Source organism: Lagopus muta, chromosome 4 (genome assembly GCF_023343835.1).
Source record: "Lagopus muta isolate bLagMut1 chromosome 4, bLagMut1 primary, whole genome shotgun sequence".
Lineage (NCBI taxonomy): Eukaryota > Metazoa > Chordata > Aves > Galliformes > Phasianidae > Lagopus > Lagopus muta.
This window is the reverse complement of record NC_064436.1, coordinates 59,970,768-59,986,685: the sequence shown is the minus strand read 5'-3', so window position 1 is coordinate 59,986,685 and position 15,918 is coordinate 59,970,768. Positions and strand designations below refer to the sequence as shown.

Here is a 15,918-nt window from a genome sequence, read left to right as displayed (position 1 = left end):
TTTAAGCAAGTTGTTTTTTGTTTATTTTTAAATTACACTCAAATCTAAGCAGGATCATCTCCCTCCCCCAACTCCTGTGCTCAAAAATAATGTTTCTCTCTTGTACAGTGCAAATCTATTTGCACTACCTACAGCATTAAGCAACAGGCTTCAAACCTTGAGAAAGGTTGGAAGGTTCCATTCTGTATGAAAACATGAGAAAAAGTTACATATTCTGCAGTTTTGTTAAAGGCAATAAATGAGCAAGCTTAACTACCTAGGTAAGCAACAGAAGTCAAAATAGTCCTGCCAAAACAAGAGACTACAATTTATAGATTACAGCTTCTTGTTGAACAGTAAAACTTTACAAGGTGGCAGGATTCAAAGGAAGAAGTTACTTGTTTAGTCTTTCAGACCTCACATCTTTTCATTCCTTTAAAACTCTAGCTAAAGGGCTTCTTCTTAATCTGTTTTAGATTATACAAGCTTTCAAGTGCAGGCAGGCTAGGGATTAGTAATACATTTATCTCACTCCTTTCTCTTTTCTCCTTCATTCATACTCCTTCATTTTCATTTGTGATGATGCGTAAAGAGAATCATTCTGAATGCTAAAAGTCAATCCTGGGTATTCCTGCAGTACGTGCAGATTATTAGCTTTTGTTGTTCACGAGCACATAAAGATTGCCATACCACCAGAAAGGCAATATTTCTTGAAATTATTTCTTCATACTTCCTATTTACATTAACGCTTACAGTAGTCAGATTGCTGACTTCAGTGTTCTGTAACTATACAGCACAGCAAATTACCATCAAAATTATACTTTGTTCAGACTGTAAGTAATGGGAAAATGCAAGTTCAGAAAACTTCTCAGTTAGTGAACACTTCGGTAATTGGACCAATGCTCCAGTGGCTTCATATACAAAAAGACAGTAAATGACAAGAATGCTGCTGAAGACAAAAGCAATAATAACACAAATCAATTCCATTTTCTTCATTATTTTTAGCCACATACCTTCCCCACTCTTGCTGAGGAAAGTTTCCATGTGAATCTGACCAGACAGCTTTTTAGTTTACATTTCTTTCACCCCAACTAAGTTCAACTCAGAATACCAATTCACTTTCCTGATCACACTCTCCACACAACCACACAAATACTTGGGCAACTGCAAACTGTGACCAGAAGGTTGTACAGAGCAGTAACATGACCAGGCCGCACAAGCAGGGGTAGAATTTCCCTTACTGTTGAGAGAAATATAAGCATTTGTAGTTTAGCAATTAGACTTTCTGATCTCTGTAGTCTGAAAAATCTCACTTAAGAGCTTTCATTGATCTATGCTACAGAATTTTTATGTTAATATTTCATTCTATGCAATCTTCCTTTGTCCACTTTCCCACTGAGCAACACAGTATCTACTGTCTTGGGTACCCCTCCTTCAACTGTGCTGCCTTCACCTCTCCTCACCTTCTCCAGTCATCAGGCTTCAACTCCACTTCCACTTAACAATGTGATCTTGAAAATGAGTGTTTGCAACTTATTTAGCAATTCTGGATTGCAGAAATTGCACCAGACACAAAGATGCCCAAACATTCTGCTCCTTGCTGCTCACTCCACTACAAAGTAAACTTAGAATTGTAACAACCTTACGCAAAACTCTGGGGCAATTTCAACACAGGTGCATTGCAACTGTCCTTAACAATAATAGGTAAGGGCTTGCAGAAAGGAAAGGAAACGTAACACTGCAAATAGTACAGAATCTTTTGTGAAATCCTGCTACCAAACAAAAGTTTCATAATTTCTGACAGAAAAACAAGAACACTCAGAACTCCTGGGGATCCTGCATTTCAAGAAGGCATGGAGTAGATGAGTAGATATCCTGAGCTTGTGATGGCTAACTCAAAGAAGGGCATAAAGTCTGAAGAATCTATTAAATAATCTGAACTTACTTCATCAGAAGCAGAGCGAAGACACTGGACAGCAGCCTGTTTTTTCATTTCCTCTAGTGTTAGATCAGAACACTTCTTCTTACTCTTTCCCCATTTTTTGTAAGCTCCTTTTTCCCAGCCCAGGAAGATGTCATTCTCCTAAAATCAAAAATAAACAAAACTGTATTAAGACACATAAATAATTCAGTACTATAGCAACATAAGACCACAAACAACATATTGTTTAGAATAATAACAAACTCATTCCATCTATTAAAAACCGCTGCTTGCCAAATTAAAATTCAGTTTGATTAAAACCTATGGCTACAGGAGGTGGTTGCACTTCCTATTCAGAAAAATACACGCATTTGTCTCTGGACATGGAGGCCACTCACACTTGAATGCAATATTTTCCAATTGCAAGGCATATCCACAAGGATTATTTTAGGGTCAACTTAGCAGTTTAATACATCACTACAATTTTTACAAAACTTATTAGTTTCTCTGATCTCTGAAATAATAAGAATAAAGAGCAAGAAGTTCAGAGTTTGGATCAAGCTTATGTAAAATAGGCCAGAAGAAGAAAAATCACGCTAGATACCCAAATCTTCCACTAGCACTTACAATGAGCACCATTATGACTACAGATAGCGGTGTCTATTTTTCAATGAACTCAAAATGATTTCTAAGAAAGTCACATACTTGTGAGTAGGAAGAGTCCCTGTTAAGAAAAACGAAAATCAAAGAAGGCAGCTATTGCACCATACGTAATCATCTGAAGATACATAGCGTCTGTTCTGTGTCGCTTCTGAAAAAGCCAACCACACCAACAGCAACCACAGAGCACTTCCCCCCCTTCTGCTGGGTTGCCTGTCTCCCCCACTCATTCATACACACTCAGGTAAATACTCATCTCTACCCTGAAATACTTTATAACATCTGCTTATTATTCCTTACTGTCCATTCAGGTCTACACATACGATTTCTTATGTTCACCTAATCAATGAAATATTCTACCAGGAAAATTATGCTATTTAATGTATGCTGGTCTAAAACGTCATCTTCAGAGAGATTCAGAAAACTGCTGTTTTTCAGCATTCACCTCACTTGCTCCTAATGACATCCATTCTAAGGCCTAACCTCATTTAAAACAACTCCAAACTCCCTGTAGTTTCAAAATGAAGTAAAAACAAGTTGTCAGTTGAGACTGATCATCTCTGTGCACCTAAGAAGTCAGACAGAAAATGGGCGGGAAGGAGGAAAATGACCACATGCCTTTGGAAGGAAGAATTTTAACAGCTGTCTTCAAACAGCTGCCATGGCCTCATTATCTAATTGAGTCCCTCAGGAAAGAGCAATTCCCTGATTTTTATTTTTATTTTTTTTAATCTTATTAAATCACAAGATCTGGAGGAAAGTATTTGCTTCTAAAGAACAAAAAGCTACTGGTATCTCTATGCTTTCTCATATTTGTGCAAGATTCCAGTGGTCCATTTAAAATAACAAATCTAACTGGCCTACTGCGCCTCTACTAAAGTAACAGAAAAATATTTACAAAATGATTGAAAAAAAAAGTAAAATTATCAAAAATAAGCGCAATAAACTATACACATCTACACTTCATTAAAAAATATATTTTTTTCCCAGAATTTTATGTTTGTCCATCAAGGACAAGTTGGCTGCAGAGCTCAGCAGCTTTTTCCAATGTTGACATGAAGCACATGGACTGGTAAAGCCCACTTACCTCAGCAGCTGCCAAAGCCTGTCCTGCTCATCCACATACAGGCAAAATTACAAAGAAAAATAATACACATCCACTAAGAAAAGGTTATTCAAATTGAAAATTTAAGCCCACAGGAAAATTTCATGACTGGGTAGATGAGGGAAGAGCAGCAGATGCTGTCTACACATTGGCTTCAGGAAGGTGTCTGGCACTGCCTGCCTTAACAGGTAAACTTAGGGAGCATGGGATAGACGAGTGGACAGGGAGGAGGATTGAGAACCGGCTGACTGGTACAGCTCAGAGGACTGTTATCAGCAGTGCAGAGTCTAGCCGGAGGTCTTCAGCTAGTGCTGCTCCCCAGGCATCAATACTGGATCCAGCCTTGTTCAACATTTTCATCAGTGGCCTAGATGAAGAGATTGGATTCACCTCAGCAAGTTTGCCAATGGTATGAAGTTGGGAGGAGTGGCTGACACAGCACAAGGCTGTGCTGAGGGATCTGGACAGAATACAGAGTTGGGCAGAGAAGAACCTTATGAGGTTCAACAACAGTAAATATAGAGTCCTACGCCTGGGGAGGAATAACTGCATGCATCAGTACAGGTTAGGGGTTTACCTGCTGGAAAAGAGCTCTAAAGAGAAGGACCTGGGTGTCCTGGTGGGCATGAGCCAGCAGTGTGACCCTGTGGCCAAGAAGGCCAACATTATCCTCAGTATCCAATAAAAAGAACATGGCCATCAGGTTGAGGGAGGTATCTTGCTCCTCTACGTTGCCCTGGTAAGGCCATATCTGGAGTGTCCTGTTGTGTCCAGTTCTGGGCCACTCAGTTCAAGAAAGACAGAGAACTACTGGAGAGAGTCCAGTGGAGGGCTACAAGAACAGTGAGGGGCCTGGAAAATCTCTCATACAAGGAGAGACTGAGAGACCTGGGACTATTCAGCCTGGAGAAGAGAAGATCAAGGAGAGAATCTTATTAATGTTTATAAAAATCTAAAGGGCAGGAGTCAAGTAGGTGGAGCAATGGTGCCCAGTGGTGCCAGCAGCAGGACAAGGGGCAATGGGCACAAACTGGAATACAGAGAATTCCATACAAACGTAAGAACTTTACTGAGAGTTACAAAGCACCAGAACAGGCTGCCCAAGAAGTTGTGGAGTCGCACTTCCCCTGAGAAGTTCAAAACCCATCTGGATGCCTTCCTGGGTGACCTACTGTAGGGAACTTACTTTAGCAGGAAGGACTAGATGGTGTTAAAGCGTCCCTTCCAACTCCACTGATTCTGTGAAACGCACAGAGTTGACTTCATGCATTCTACTCTTGGGTGGAAAATTGATGAAGGCAATACCTACACTATGAAAATGTTACCAAAATGCTGTAAACCAGCATACTTTGCTACACTGCTGCTCAGTTTTGCACAAGCACATTGCAATGTCCTCAGCAAGGACGGTTCTACATACTGTATAAGCCAGGGGTGTGTGTCAGCAGAGCATTAAGGACATAGAACATTTCAGTCAGTTCTCTACACATGTAATTCAAAAGATATCTGGCTTTTTTATATATATATATATATATATATATATATATATATATATATACACACACACACACACACACATATATATGTTTATATATATGTATATATTTATTTATATATATGTATATATTTTATATATATATATATATGAAAAAATATATATATATATTTTTTTTCATTTTTAAATTTTTACTCTTTAATAATGAGTATTTTTATTGCAAAGGAGGAAGTGAGTCTACATGGAACATTCACTTAAACATTCAGCACTATCTTGTCCTTCCTTTCAGAGCAAACACTTTGTTCATGCTCTCTGGGAACAAAGTGACTCATCCTGTAGGATGCAGCAATAGAAGACAGAAAGAAGATGCTACCAGAGCTCTATGTCTCCAGACAGTACACAGAAAACTTGTTTCTGAACACTGTCTGGGTTTTCAATCACACATGGCTGCCACTGCATTACACCACCACTTTAATTTTTATAGGAAAAACTACTGGAAAACTGAGTTTTCAATTTTTTTTCCTTGCATTTTTACAAAATTAGTATTAGGAATTACAGCTATTCCACATAAAATTCTGAAATTCATAATCCTCACATAAATTACAATACTTATCCACACATTTATCAGGTACCTTGTACTTTCCGCAAATAATTCAAATTCCACACCCATAAAGCAGCAAATAAAATCCTTCCATAAAATCCTTTTGTTATAGTGCATCAGAACCTGTCTGAATCAATTTACAGAAACAAAGAAAAAAAAGGAGAAGGAACTTAAGTAAAATGGGCAGGAACAAGAAAATATATAGTCATATATATATAAGGTCATATATACCTTCAGTTCTAGAAAGGGGTGACACAAACTGAGCAGCTTTCTGCTTTTATGATGACTGAGTTGGTAAGAAGACAATCCAGGAGTTTTGTATGTTTTAAATTAATCTCTTGCACCTATTTTTTTTTTCTTTTTTTTTTTCCCCTCCAGTGGTGAGAAGCCCATTAAGAAGTTTATTGCTTAGGCTGGAAAATATTGAGCTCGTGACAAACAGGAAAGAAAGCAGTTCAACAAAACATTCTGTGCGCATGAAACAGAGTAAACTACTTACTTCACATGGAAAGAATCACTAAGGACTTCTATTCTCTTCAGCTATTAGCTGTGTTCATTTACCTTTGCTTCCTAACAGAACAGACTGTATCATAATGTTTGTTTTAATGCTACTTTACCATACTCTACCATAACTCTCTACCGTAACTTTGAATTTTCACAATCCTGTTCAGTGGTCACTGAGCATAGAAGCAACATCACTCCAATCCTGCAGGTTTAGGAAGTCTATATGAACATCCACAAGAAAAAAAAAAAAAGAAACTCGGCTTATAAAATTCTAACATTGAAGAGACTCTTACTACTCGAATTTTGAAGGGCAACCACTCAACATAAACAAACATCAATTGGAAGCAGAAGCCATCTGGATACTGGAAAAACATCAAACCTGCTATTTAAACACCCATTCTTTAGAGTCCTGCTTTACTAACTACTACCTAACTAGGTAAATTCTTAGTGGAGATTTTGATTCCTCAAGTGACAAAGTACAAAATCTCATTATGCTGCCAGTGTTTGGAGCACTTCATCAAACAATAGCTTCATACAGGGATGCAAATTTTAGAACTAGATTTCTAACTTGCTTCTGCTGCTCAGCTACACAAAAACAGCAATTCCCACACTTCTCTTCACAGTTCCCAAGAATTTGAGCAAGCAAAAGAAAAGCAACTGCAGTAGAGATTCTTCTTAATTTCATTTGTTATAAGGACACTGAAGAAATACCTACTGTCAGAAAGAAAACAACTGCTATACCTTGCAACAAGTCTACGTTAAAACTGTTTTGAAACTCATGGTGTACATAATAGCAAAAATCAGTGTTAACTCTCATCTCAAGATGAAACTACTTGTTTCATAAATGCCGGTATCAAGTTCTCTGGTACAGAAACAAGACTCGAGGTCCCAGTTCATGCTCAGGTAAGCAAATAAGCTTAAATTTTGCATTACCAGTCAAACATGCAGAAAAGTAAGATGATAAACATACTTCCGAAACGGGGAGACCAAATAAGCAAAAAACCATGCTTAAGAAATCATGTTTTTTTTTTTCTTCAAGTAAACTCAGAGAAACAGATTCCCTTTGATTATTTTTGCACACAGTACAGATCAAATTAGATACAGTAAAATGATGATCAAGCCGGTGCTGAGTGGCGTTCCTCAGGGATCAGTGTTATTTAACATCTTTTAGGTGACATGGACAGTTGAATCAAGTGCACCCTCCCCAGGTTTGCAGATTACACCAAGCAGAGTGCTGCAGTTGACATACTAGAGGAAAGGGATGCTATCCAGAGGGACCTGGACAGGCTTGACAGCTGGGCCCATGCCAACCTCATGAAGTTCAACAAGGCCAAGCGCAAGGTCCTGCATCTGGGCTGGAGCAATCCCAAGCACATATACAGGCTGGGCGGAGAGTGCCTGGAGAGCAACCCTGAGGAAAAAGGATTTGGGAGTGTCAATTAAAAGATTCAACATGAGCCAGCAATAAGTACTTGCAGCCCAGAAGGCTAACCATATCCTGAGTTGCATCAACAGAAATGTGACCAGCAGGTAGAGGGAGGTGATTCTGCCCCTCTACTCAGCTCTTGTGTGACCCCACCAGGAGTACAGCGTCCAGTTCTGGTGCCCTCAGCACAAGAACATGGAGTTGTTGGAGCAGGTCCAGAGGAGGGCCACAAAGATGATCAGAAAGCTGGTGCCCTGTACGAGGACACACTGAGAAAGCTGAGCCACTTCAGCCTGGAGAAGAGAAAGCTGCAAGGAGACCTTACAGCGGCTTTCCAGTACCTGATGGGGCCTACAGGAAAGCTGGGGAGAGACTTTTTATAAGGGCATGTAGCGACAGGATGAGGGGAAATGGTTTTAAACTGGTAGATTCAGGCTAGGTATTAGGAAGAAATTCTTTACTGGAAGTGTGGTGAGACACTGGAACAGGCTGTGCAGCAAGGCTGTGGATTCTCCTTCCCTGGAAGCATACAAGGCCAGGCTGGATGGGGCTGGGAGCGACCCGGTCTAGAGGGAGACGTCCCTGCCTTTAGTGGGACAGGGTGGAACTAAATGATCTAAAGGTCCCTTCCAACCCAAACCATTCCACGATTCCAAAGCAGGAGACAGATCACCTAAACTAACTGTGATTCTGAAGCAATGAAACACTCCAAACCCCAACCCTTTCATTAAAAGAAACTACAGAATTTGCCAATCTTTACCTAGGAGGTAGTCTCATCTCACGCCAGCAGTGACCTCCACAGGCACTCATGCTCCCTCTCCACAAACATATCTAGAATATTTTCTGAATATCAACGCACAGTCCGTAATATTTCTCTGCTAAGCCCATCATCAGTTTATTTTAAGGAAAATTCAGAAGTGAAGGCTTACAGTGAGTTTAAAAAGAGAAGAAAAAAAAAAAAAGCCTGAGCCATGTAAGCTGACATAATGAAAAACTGTGGTACAGCAGTCCTGGCTTCTCTTGGCAAAAAATAAATTAAATTAATTTAACAATTAATTATTAAATATAATGTTCAGGTAGACAGGTATGAACCACTGTGCACTGCAAGAAAGCTTCTCCAGAAACTTACTCAAATACTTTCCAAAATTAACTCCAAGATATTTGGATGGTAAGAAAATGGAAAAAACAAACAGCAGTAGATGAGAAAAAAATGGAGCAGATCCTCACTACTTCTAGGAGGTTCTCATAATGGAAAATAAGGGGAAAGCTCCAACAGATTACACATTTATTTCATCTTTAAAACTGCTCAAGAAGTAGGCTGTATAAAAAGCATTACTTCCTGGAAAAAATAAATATTTCCCTGCAAACTGAGTTTGAAAAAGAAACTTCAGAGGTAGCTTAGAGCTCTGCAGATGTACTTCTATTCACAATGACATCTGTGAAAAGTTTGAGAGAGAGACTGCATCTCACTAGCATTAAAGATAACAGTCTAAACGGTCCAGGACTGGCTCAAGCATTCCTGACAGCTGCCTGTGATGAATTAATACATACGCAAGAATTCAGAAGACACATGAAAACTCAGCTTACATTCCCCAGAAGACATGCAACAGGAGGCTGCACAGACAAGAGCAGATAAATAGGCTTTCTGAGAACAACACAAGCTTTCTCCAGATCAGAAGCTCTGCTGGCCACAGAACAGAAGAGACTTCAAAACATTCTTTATAATTAGATAAATTCCAAATGCAGTTCTTACCAGTGGAAGAATTCACTTCGGACTTCTTTTGTGAGAAAGCAGAGAACCACATTATAAGCTGCAGGTACAGTAAAGTAGCTAGCCACTACAGTCAGCTCTTTCCCAGCTGCTCTAAGCAGAACACAATAATCCTATGTGTTGGACTGCAGCAGAACAGCTGACAGTGTATGAGACCACAGCATGTGCTGCTGTGACTTCAAGGTCCTCAAGACACTGAGCTGATGATCTCACAATGTGAAGGCAGGGACGAACTGTACCAGAACCAACCAATCTGGGTATAAAACAGTGTAAACTGAGCTTCTGTCAATGACGAACTCTTGCTTATAATCCCACCAACCTGAAAGGGCATTCTATGTGTTGTTTGCTAATTAGAAGTTACTTTAGGTTGGAAGTGAGCAAAATAAATTTAACCACATCCACTCCCAAGAGCTAGAGAACATGCAAATGTTGCATCTATTGAAATCCTGGGTTGGCTGAGTAGGCTTTGAGTTAAAAGTATTCCGATTAAAGTGAATGCAGAAAAGAACATGTAGCAAGGCCTCTGCTACAGAGAAATCATGTTACTTGCAGTCATTATGCGTCAGAAAAGGACAAAAATTCAACAGAAACTGTCACTACAGAGTCCTTGTGGGTGATAAGGACATATTATGACTGGGGGAATCATTTCACAGCATGTTATGGTCGCTCTCTTGAACCTTGGAATCAAGCTGTGTGGCAAAGATCACATAGCACCATAATCAGCTGATTTCACATAATACAGCACACATCTATGGTTGGAGACATGCTGTGAGTGCACCATCATGCTTTGCACTGCAGACCATTAAACATGAAGAGGTGTCTCAGTAGCCTCAGAATTAGGAGCAGGGCAATTACATCAGCACGGAGATGGCTGCTGCTAACAAATCCTGACTTTCAGGGAGAAGAACCAGGCTAGTGCTCGATTTTCTGTCTCTGCTTTGCATCACATAAACCTTTGTGAGAACACATTAATAGTGATAACAAAGTCATTCCATTACACTTCTTGGGTGACTGCATTGGGATACACATTGTAACTAAGTGTTAGATGATATTTAGAAAGCCACAGAAAGGCAACGTAGTACTTATTTCAAAAACTGCCTGGAATCCTCACAAGAGAGGCTAAAGAAAACATGCTAACTCTATTGCCAATTTCAACAGGACAGCACAAAAGACTGGCACCAAAGAGCCTGGCTGTCAGATGTCTTGAAAAAGATACTTCACATCATGAAACAGACATGTTTAAATTTGCAAACATGACCACAGGCACCTGCACAAAGACAGAACGCTGCCTGAAAGAAAATGTTCTGATAATGCCACTTGTTGGGAAGAAATGTTTTCCAACAGGATTTGTGCTGACGCAGCTGAAGGAGACTGCCCTGGGACCTGCAGTGAGCGAGGAGCCTACTGCTGAGCTCCAGTTCTATCCTTCAAACACAATCAAGAAGACAAGTGCACAGTCCAGGGTGCATCAACTGTACCCCTTGACAAGAAGTCACCAAGACAGAAATACAGAACAAAGCAATCGCTTCATAATTAACAAGAGAAATCATTAGGAAATGGGGAGGAAAAAAAGAATATGTCCTTTAGAGGCACCACACCAGTAGAACCTGCCTTACACTGGCCAGACCTATTCCAGGAGCCCCTGCTGGATGCTCCTGTACTGACAATGACTGTAAAAGGAACGCAGCTGGGTGACTTCAGCACCAGCAAACAACCACAGGGCAGCAGTCCTTCGCAGACTGATCTCAACTGATAGAGCTGCAGAACCATAAGGCTGCTTTAAGGCTGCTCAGAGGCATTACGTGCTCAGGATGAAACCACTATTTTTCTCACCAAGTTAACCTCATATAGAAGACTTATTTTCAAAAGGTTAATACAACATAAGCTTATCCTTATCTATTCACTTCTAAATGAGGGGGGGAATGTAGAGCTGTTTACCCCACAAACTTTTAGATTTACTTATCTGAACTTTTATAAAACTGAAATGATTTGCTATGAACATATAAGCTGTACAGGCAAGTTAACTTGAGGATATAGAACTGTATGCTAATCATGATCAATCTGCTCTTTCTTCAGTTTACATATTTACGTATGAAAAAGAGTTTCTTTAGTCCTAACCTTGCAAACATATATATTATATTACTCTAAAGACTAAATTAAGCATATGAGAAGAGTGCAGTTAGAAGTCTTGGGCTCATAGTTCCTTTCCTAGCTATTCTTTTTCTGCATAGAGAAATTTCTACGGCTTGAATTTTACATACTTCAGTATTATGGTCAGAAAATTAAAAAAAAAAAAAAAATAGTTCCTACAGAAATGTTGTACAGCATAATAAGCAGAATCAAACACAAACCAAAGGGAAAACATTTTGCATTTGAGTTGCTGGTAAACTTGGAAACTTAACAGCTGTGTGCAACAGTCACACAGCACTGCCCTGCTGTAACAGAACCGCATTTATTTCTTAGGGATGATCCAAGAGCCATTGTACTACAACAAATTGTAGTGCTTTGCTGAACAGGCATACTAACCAGACTGACACTTCATACGGGTTTAGGTTACTACAGAAGACCAAATCTTCCTTTCTCTTCACATCTTTTTGTTCTGGGTGAGATTTTTCACTTTAAAACAAACCAAACCCATCAAGACAACTCATTCCTTCCTGAAAGAGGCTTCTGAACAACTAAACAACCGTCACTCTAAGTCACACTCAGGCATCAGGTCCCCAAGCTGGGTTGCCATGGGATGGCAGGGAGGGCAATGCTCCACGTACTGCAGCCCAGCAGTGCCCCAAGTACCTGCACCACACCTGTGTGCAGGCAGTGACAGCCCCAGGCCATTTCAGAACACCAGGCCAAGAACATGCAATGAATACACAGCCAATGGGCAGACAGGTAGCATTTATCACATGTGGCCAGGTGCCTTCTCTCGCACTCTGTTCTTCCCTTTATACAAAGGAGAAAAAAAATGCATATCACATTTTGGGACTTTGAAAAAGCTTGCTTTGAAAAAGCAAGAATAAAAACTGTGATCAGTCATAAGAGGTCGTGTAGCTATTGTATCAGCATAAGAAGTCGTCTTGTAGCTATTATTCTGAAGACCATTTCAAATCATTGTGTAAACAGTAAGTCTTCCAGAATGACAGCCTCTGCCACAGGTTTCAGAACAGATCACCTCACGCTAGTCAAAGAAGAGCACAGTTTGTAACAGAACAGCTACTTAATATTTTCCTAAATCTTGGAATTATCTTTTTAAAAAACTTCTCTAGGATTTCTACTTATGAGAGTCAGAAAAAAAAGTCAACTTCCCCCAAAAATGAGTGAAAAGAAGTAAATCACCAACAGCAGTCAGCACTGTACAGCAAGTCCACATAATAAATGTGTTTAGACCTTTCTGCTGCATGACCAAAGGCTTACAAACAAAGCCCTTATCCCACACAACGCTGAGCTGGTGGGGGTTCTTTTGCTGGCATGTTGGGGTTTTGGTTGGTTGGTTGGTTTGTTTGCTTTCTTCAAAAGGAAGAAAAATCTGCAGGCAAAAACAGATGAACCTGTTATATTCAGAAACAGCTATGCTTACAAATAGTATATAAATCACAGAATACTGATTCTAATGCTGCACAAATAAAGATCAATGAGATACTCTTTCACACAGAGTATCCCAAGGCAATGCAATGAGAAGCAGTAAGCCTCCAACAGACTACGCCATGGTAATGCAGTATTTGCTGTATCACAAACTGGTTTGAGAACAGGTATCTGCAAATATACTTTAAATTGGCATTAAACTACAATCAGAAGTCGATTTATCATCAGGAAACACTGAGTGCAAGGCACTCTGACTAAAAGTCAGTCCAATCTGAAGTCAAAAAGCTGTCTCGGAATTTTCACACTGTCCCCAACAGCATTTCTGTGCACTTGCCAGAGGTAAAGATTGCTCAATAATGTAATGAGTTTTGTAGTTTATTTGTTCCTTACTCCTAAACAAGAAAAAAAAAAAAAAAAAAAAAAAAAAAAATCAATAAAATGTAAATGATGAAAGCCTACACATTTAAATGCAGAACATTTAAGTTTCTATCGCATTCTGTTCTTTAAATCCATAGCAATTTTTATTTCCTCATAGGAAAAGTAAAAGACCAAAACCATTAAGAATTAAGGACTGCCTAAGAACATTTGGATCTTAGGCTCTTCGGCTCATTTCCACCAGTAGCAGGTATCCACACATGCAACTGGCTTGAATGAGAAATGTGGTACAAATGGCAACGATAATGAACTACAGTAGAGGTTTTTTAGTTTTTACAACATTTAGAATGGACATATTTATAAGGTGTTACAGAGTGCTTATACATATAACACGTGTGTAACAGTAGCTGGCTGTACAAATAACCACAGCAGCTCTGGAGGCTCAAGGAATCCCTGTGCAATTCCTCATAAACAAGATTCCAAAACAGTCAAGCAAAACACACCTGCTAATGCATTTTCTGGTTATTTCTATATTCAAGCCAATGAGTCAGAACAAAAAATGCAAACATTCCAGTAAAAATGGGTCACAGTGTGTTACAGTTTTACTTTTTAAGTTTTGAAAAACCTACTATCAAGAATCTAAACAAGGTACTGTTCAATAACATTAGATCTGTGTACACATAACCATACCCAAGAGAAATCACTCTAATTGGGCAAGCCACAGAATTAGCAGTGATCATGAAAACAAAAGTAAAATAAACAAATATGAATTTAAAAAAGCAAAACCCAAAAGCAAGCAAGCAGGCAACCAAAAAAAAAGCCACCACACATCTCAAACCCTTAACAATGCCTGAGGTCCTGTCCAGGAATCAACCCACCTCACCATGCAGAACACAGGAGGAAAAGCCATCAAGTGACAGAAGCAGCGTGCCACATACCTTGCATTAGCAAGAGAACAGAAGGGAACATCCTGCTTAAACTCAAAACTGAATCCTGAAGACCTAGTCAATGAACACTGCTATATTATTTATCACTGAATGGTTTGGGTTGGAAGGGATCTCAAGGATCATCAAATCCCAACCCCCTGCCACATCTGCCACTTCATTGTTTCGGGCCCACACATTCCCTTTGAACAGTTCAAAACAGACCTCACTGCTCTTTTTGGAAAGAAGCAGTGGCTAATCAGTGGCTAATCATGCCCTGCAGAAAGACCCCTACACATAAAGAGAAATCATCAGAACAAATTCATTACTGAAAGCATTTTCTCCTCTGAAAATTCTGTCACATTTCTCAAGAATCAAAGGAATCACATAAGGAAAGAAAAAAGTTCCTGAGATGCTGAGAACCAATTGTTCCCCAGGAGCAGATCACAATTAGAGCAGTTCAGCATCTCTCAATATTTTACTCTTAAATATTGAAAAGATATTTCTGTACTTGAATTGCTGCACTCTTCCCCACCTGTAAGCAGTGCTGGTTATTTGTATTTCTTTTGTTTGTCTTCATGCTGTACACATGAGCAAAATTGGACTGAAACTGCTTAAATGTTTAGTTTTACTGTGATAATTCAGAATACAATCTCTTGTTTCTGAGCAGCTTAAGCCAATTTTTTAAAATGCAGCCACACACAAAAAATAAAATAAAATACAGTAGAGCAAGCACACGTGATATAAATTGCCTCAATTCTTCATGTAAAAAAAACCAAACAGAACATCTGTAAGTTTTAAAGATCAAGCCATTCAAGAAAGGAATTAGGTAGCAGTGTTTCATAATGCATTCATCCCATCATTACTACAGAGAATCATCACAAAACCAGACCCTAGACCTCAACAATTAGAGAACAGTTACTTGAAAATGAAGTGAACAAGTACAATAACGGTATGTGAAAAGCAGGGAGGCAGGAAAGAAACTTCCAACTTGCTCAGCATCTAGATGCTGTTCAGAAGACATCCTGTACAGTTGGCACACATCCTGGCTACCCTGTCAGCATGTGCTATTCTTCTCTCTTTGGCTCGTTAGGTTCATATAATCAACTTGGAAAAGAACAGGGACTTTCCTTGAAGCTCAATCAACTCAAAGTATCCAGTTAAGGTATCAAAATGAAATCAAATGATTGAGGTTTTCATAATACAGTTACCATGTTCCTTGTAATGCTTGATGAAAAATAATTTTGGCACTTCAGTCATTTTTAAATGATCACAACAGAGACTTCACAGTTATGACTACACTCCAAATCAGACTAGAAAGAAACCAGTCTTCATTTTTCTCCACGGTCACAGGACTATCTTCAAAGCTTCTCAAATTCTGGTGGGGTATCACTGGCTTCTTTTTTTCTGTCCTATCCCTCTAATTCAATGGGCTGTGGAATATCATTCTCTCTGTCTTCTAAAATACAGCCATTGGTGTCTGACCAAGACCTAAGTAAGCTCACTGCTAAGGTGTGTTCTTAAAATATCTTACAGTTATTGTTTTTAATTATTATTACAAATCACGAGGTTGTTTCTGGTG

General features: G+C 39.3%; 1 protein-coding gene across 3 annotated transcripts in view; it reads right to left on the bottom strand.

Annotated features, from left to right (window-relative positions):
• The window catches only part of KIAA0232 (KIAA0232 ortholog), a 61,760-nt gene that overhangs the window by 28,205 nt on the left and 17,637 nt on the right, over positions 1 to 15,918 (bottom strand). For all 3 annotated transcript variants that reach the window (XM_048942846.1, XM_048942843.1, XM_048942844.1), the window contains one exon: positions 1,925 to 2,062. In XM_048942846.1, the coding sequence (XP_048798803.1) occupies positions 1,925 to 2,062 (138 nt within the window). The remainder of the gene's footprint in view (positions 1 to 1,924; positions 2,063 to 15,918) is intronic.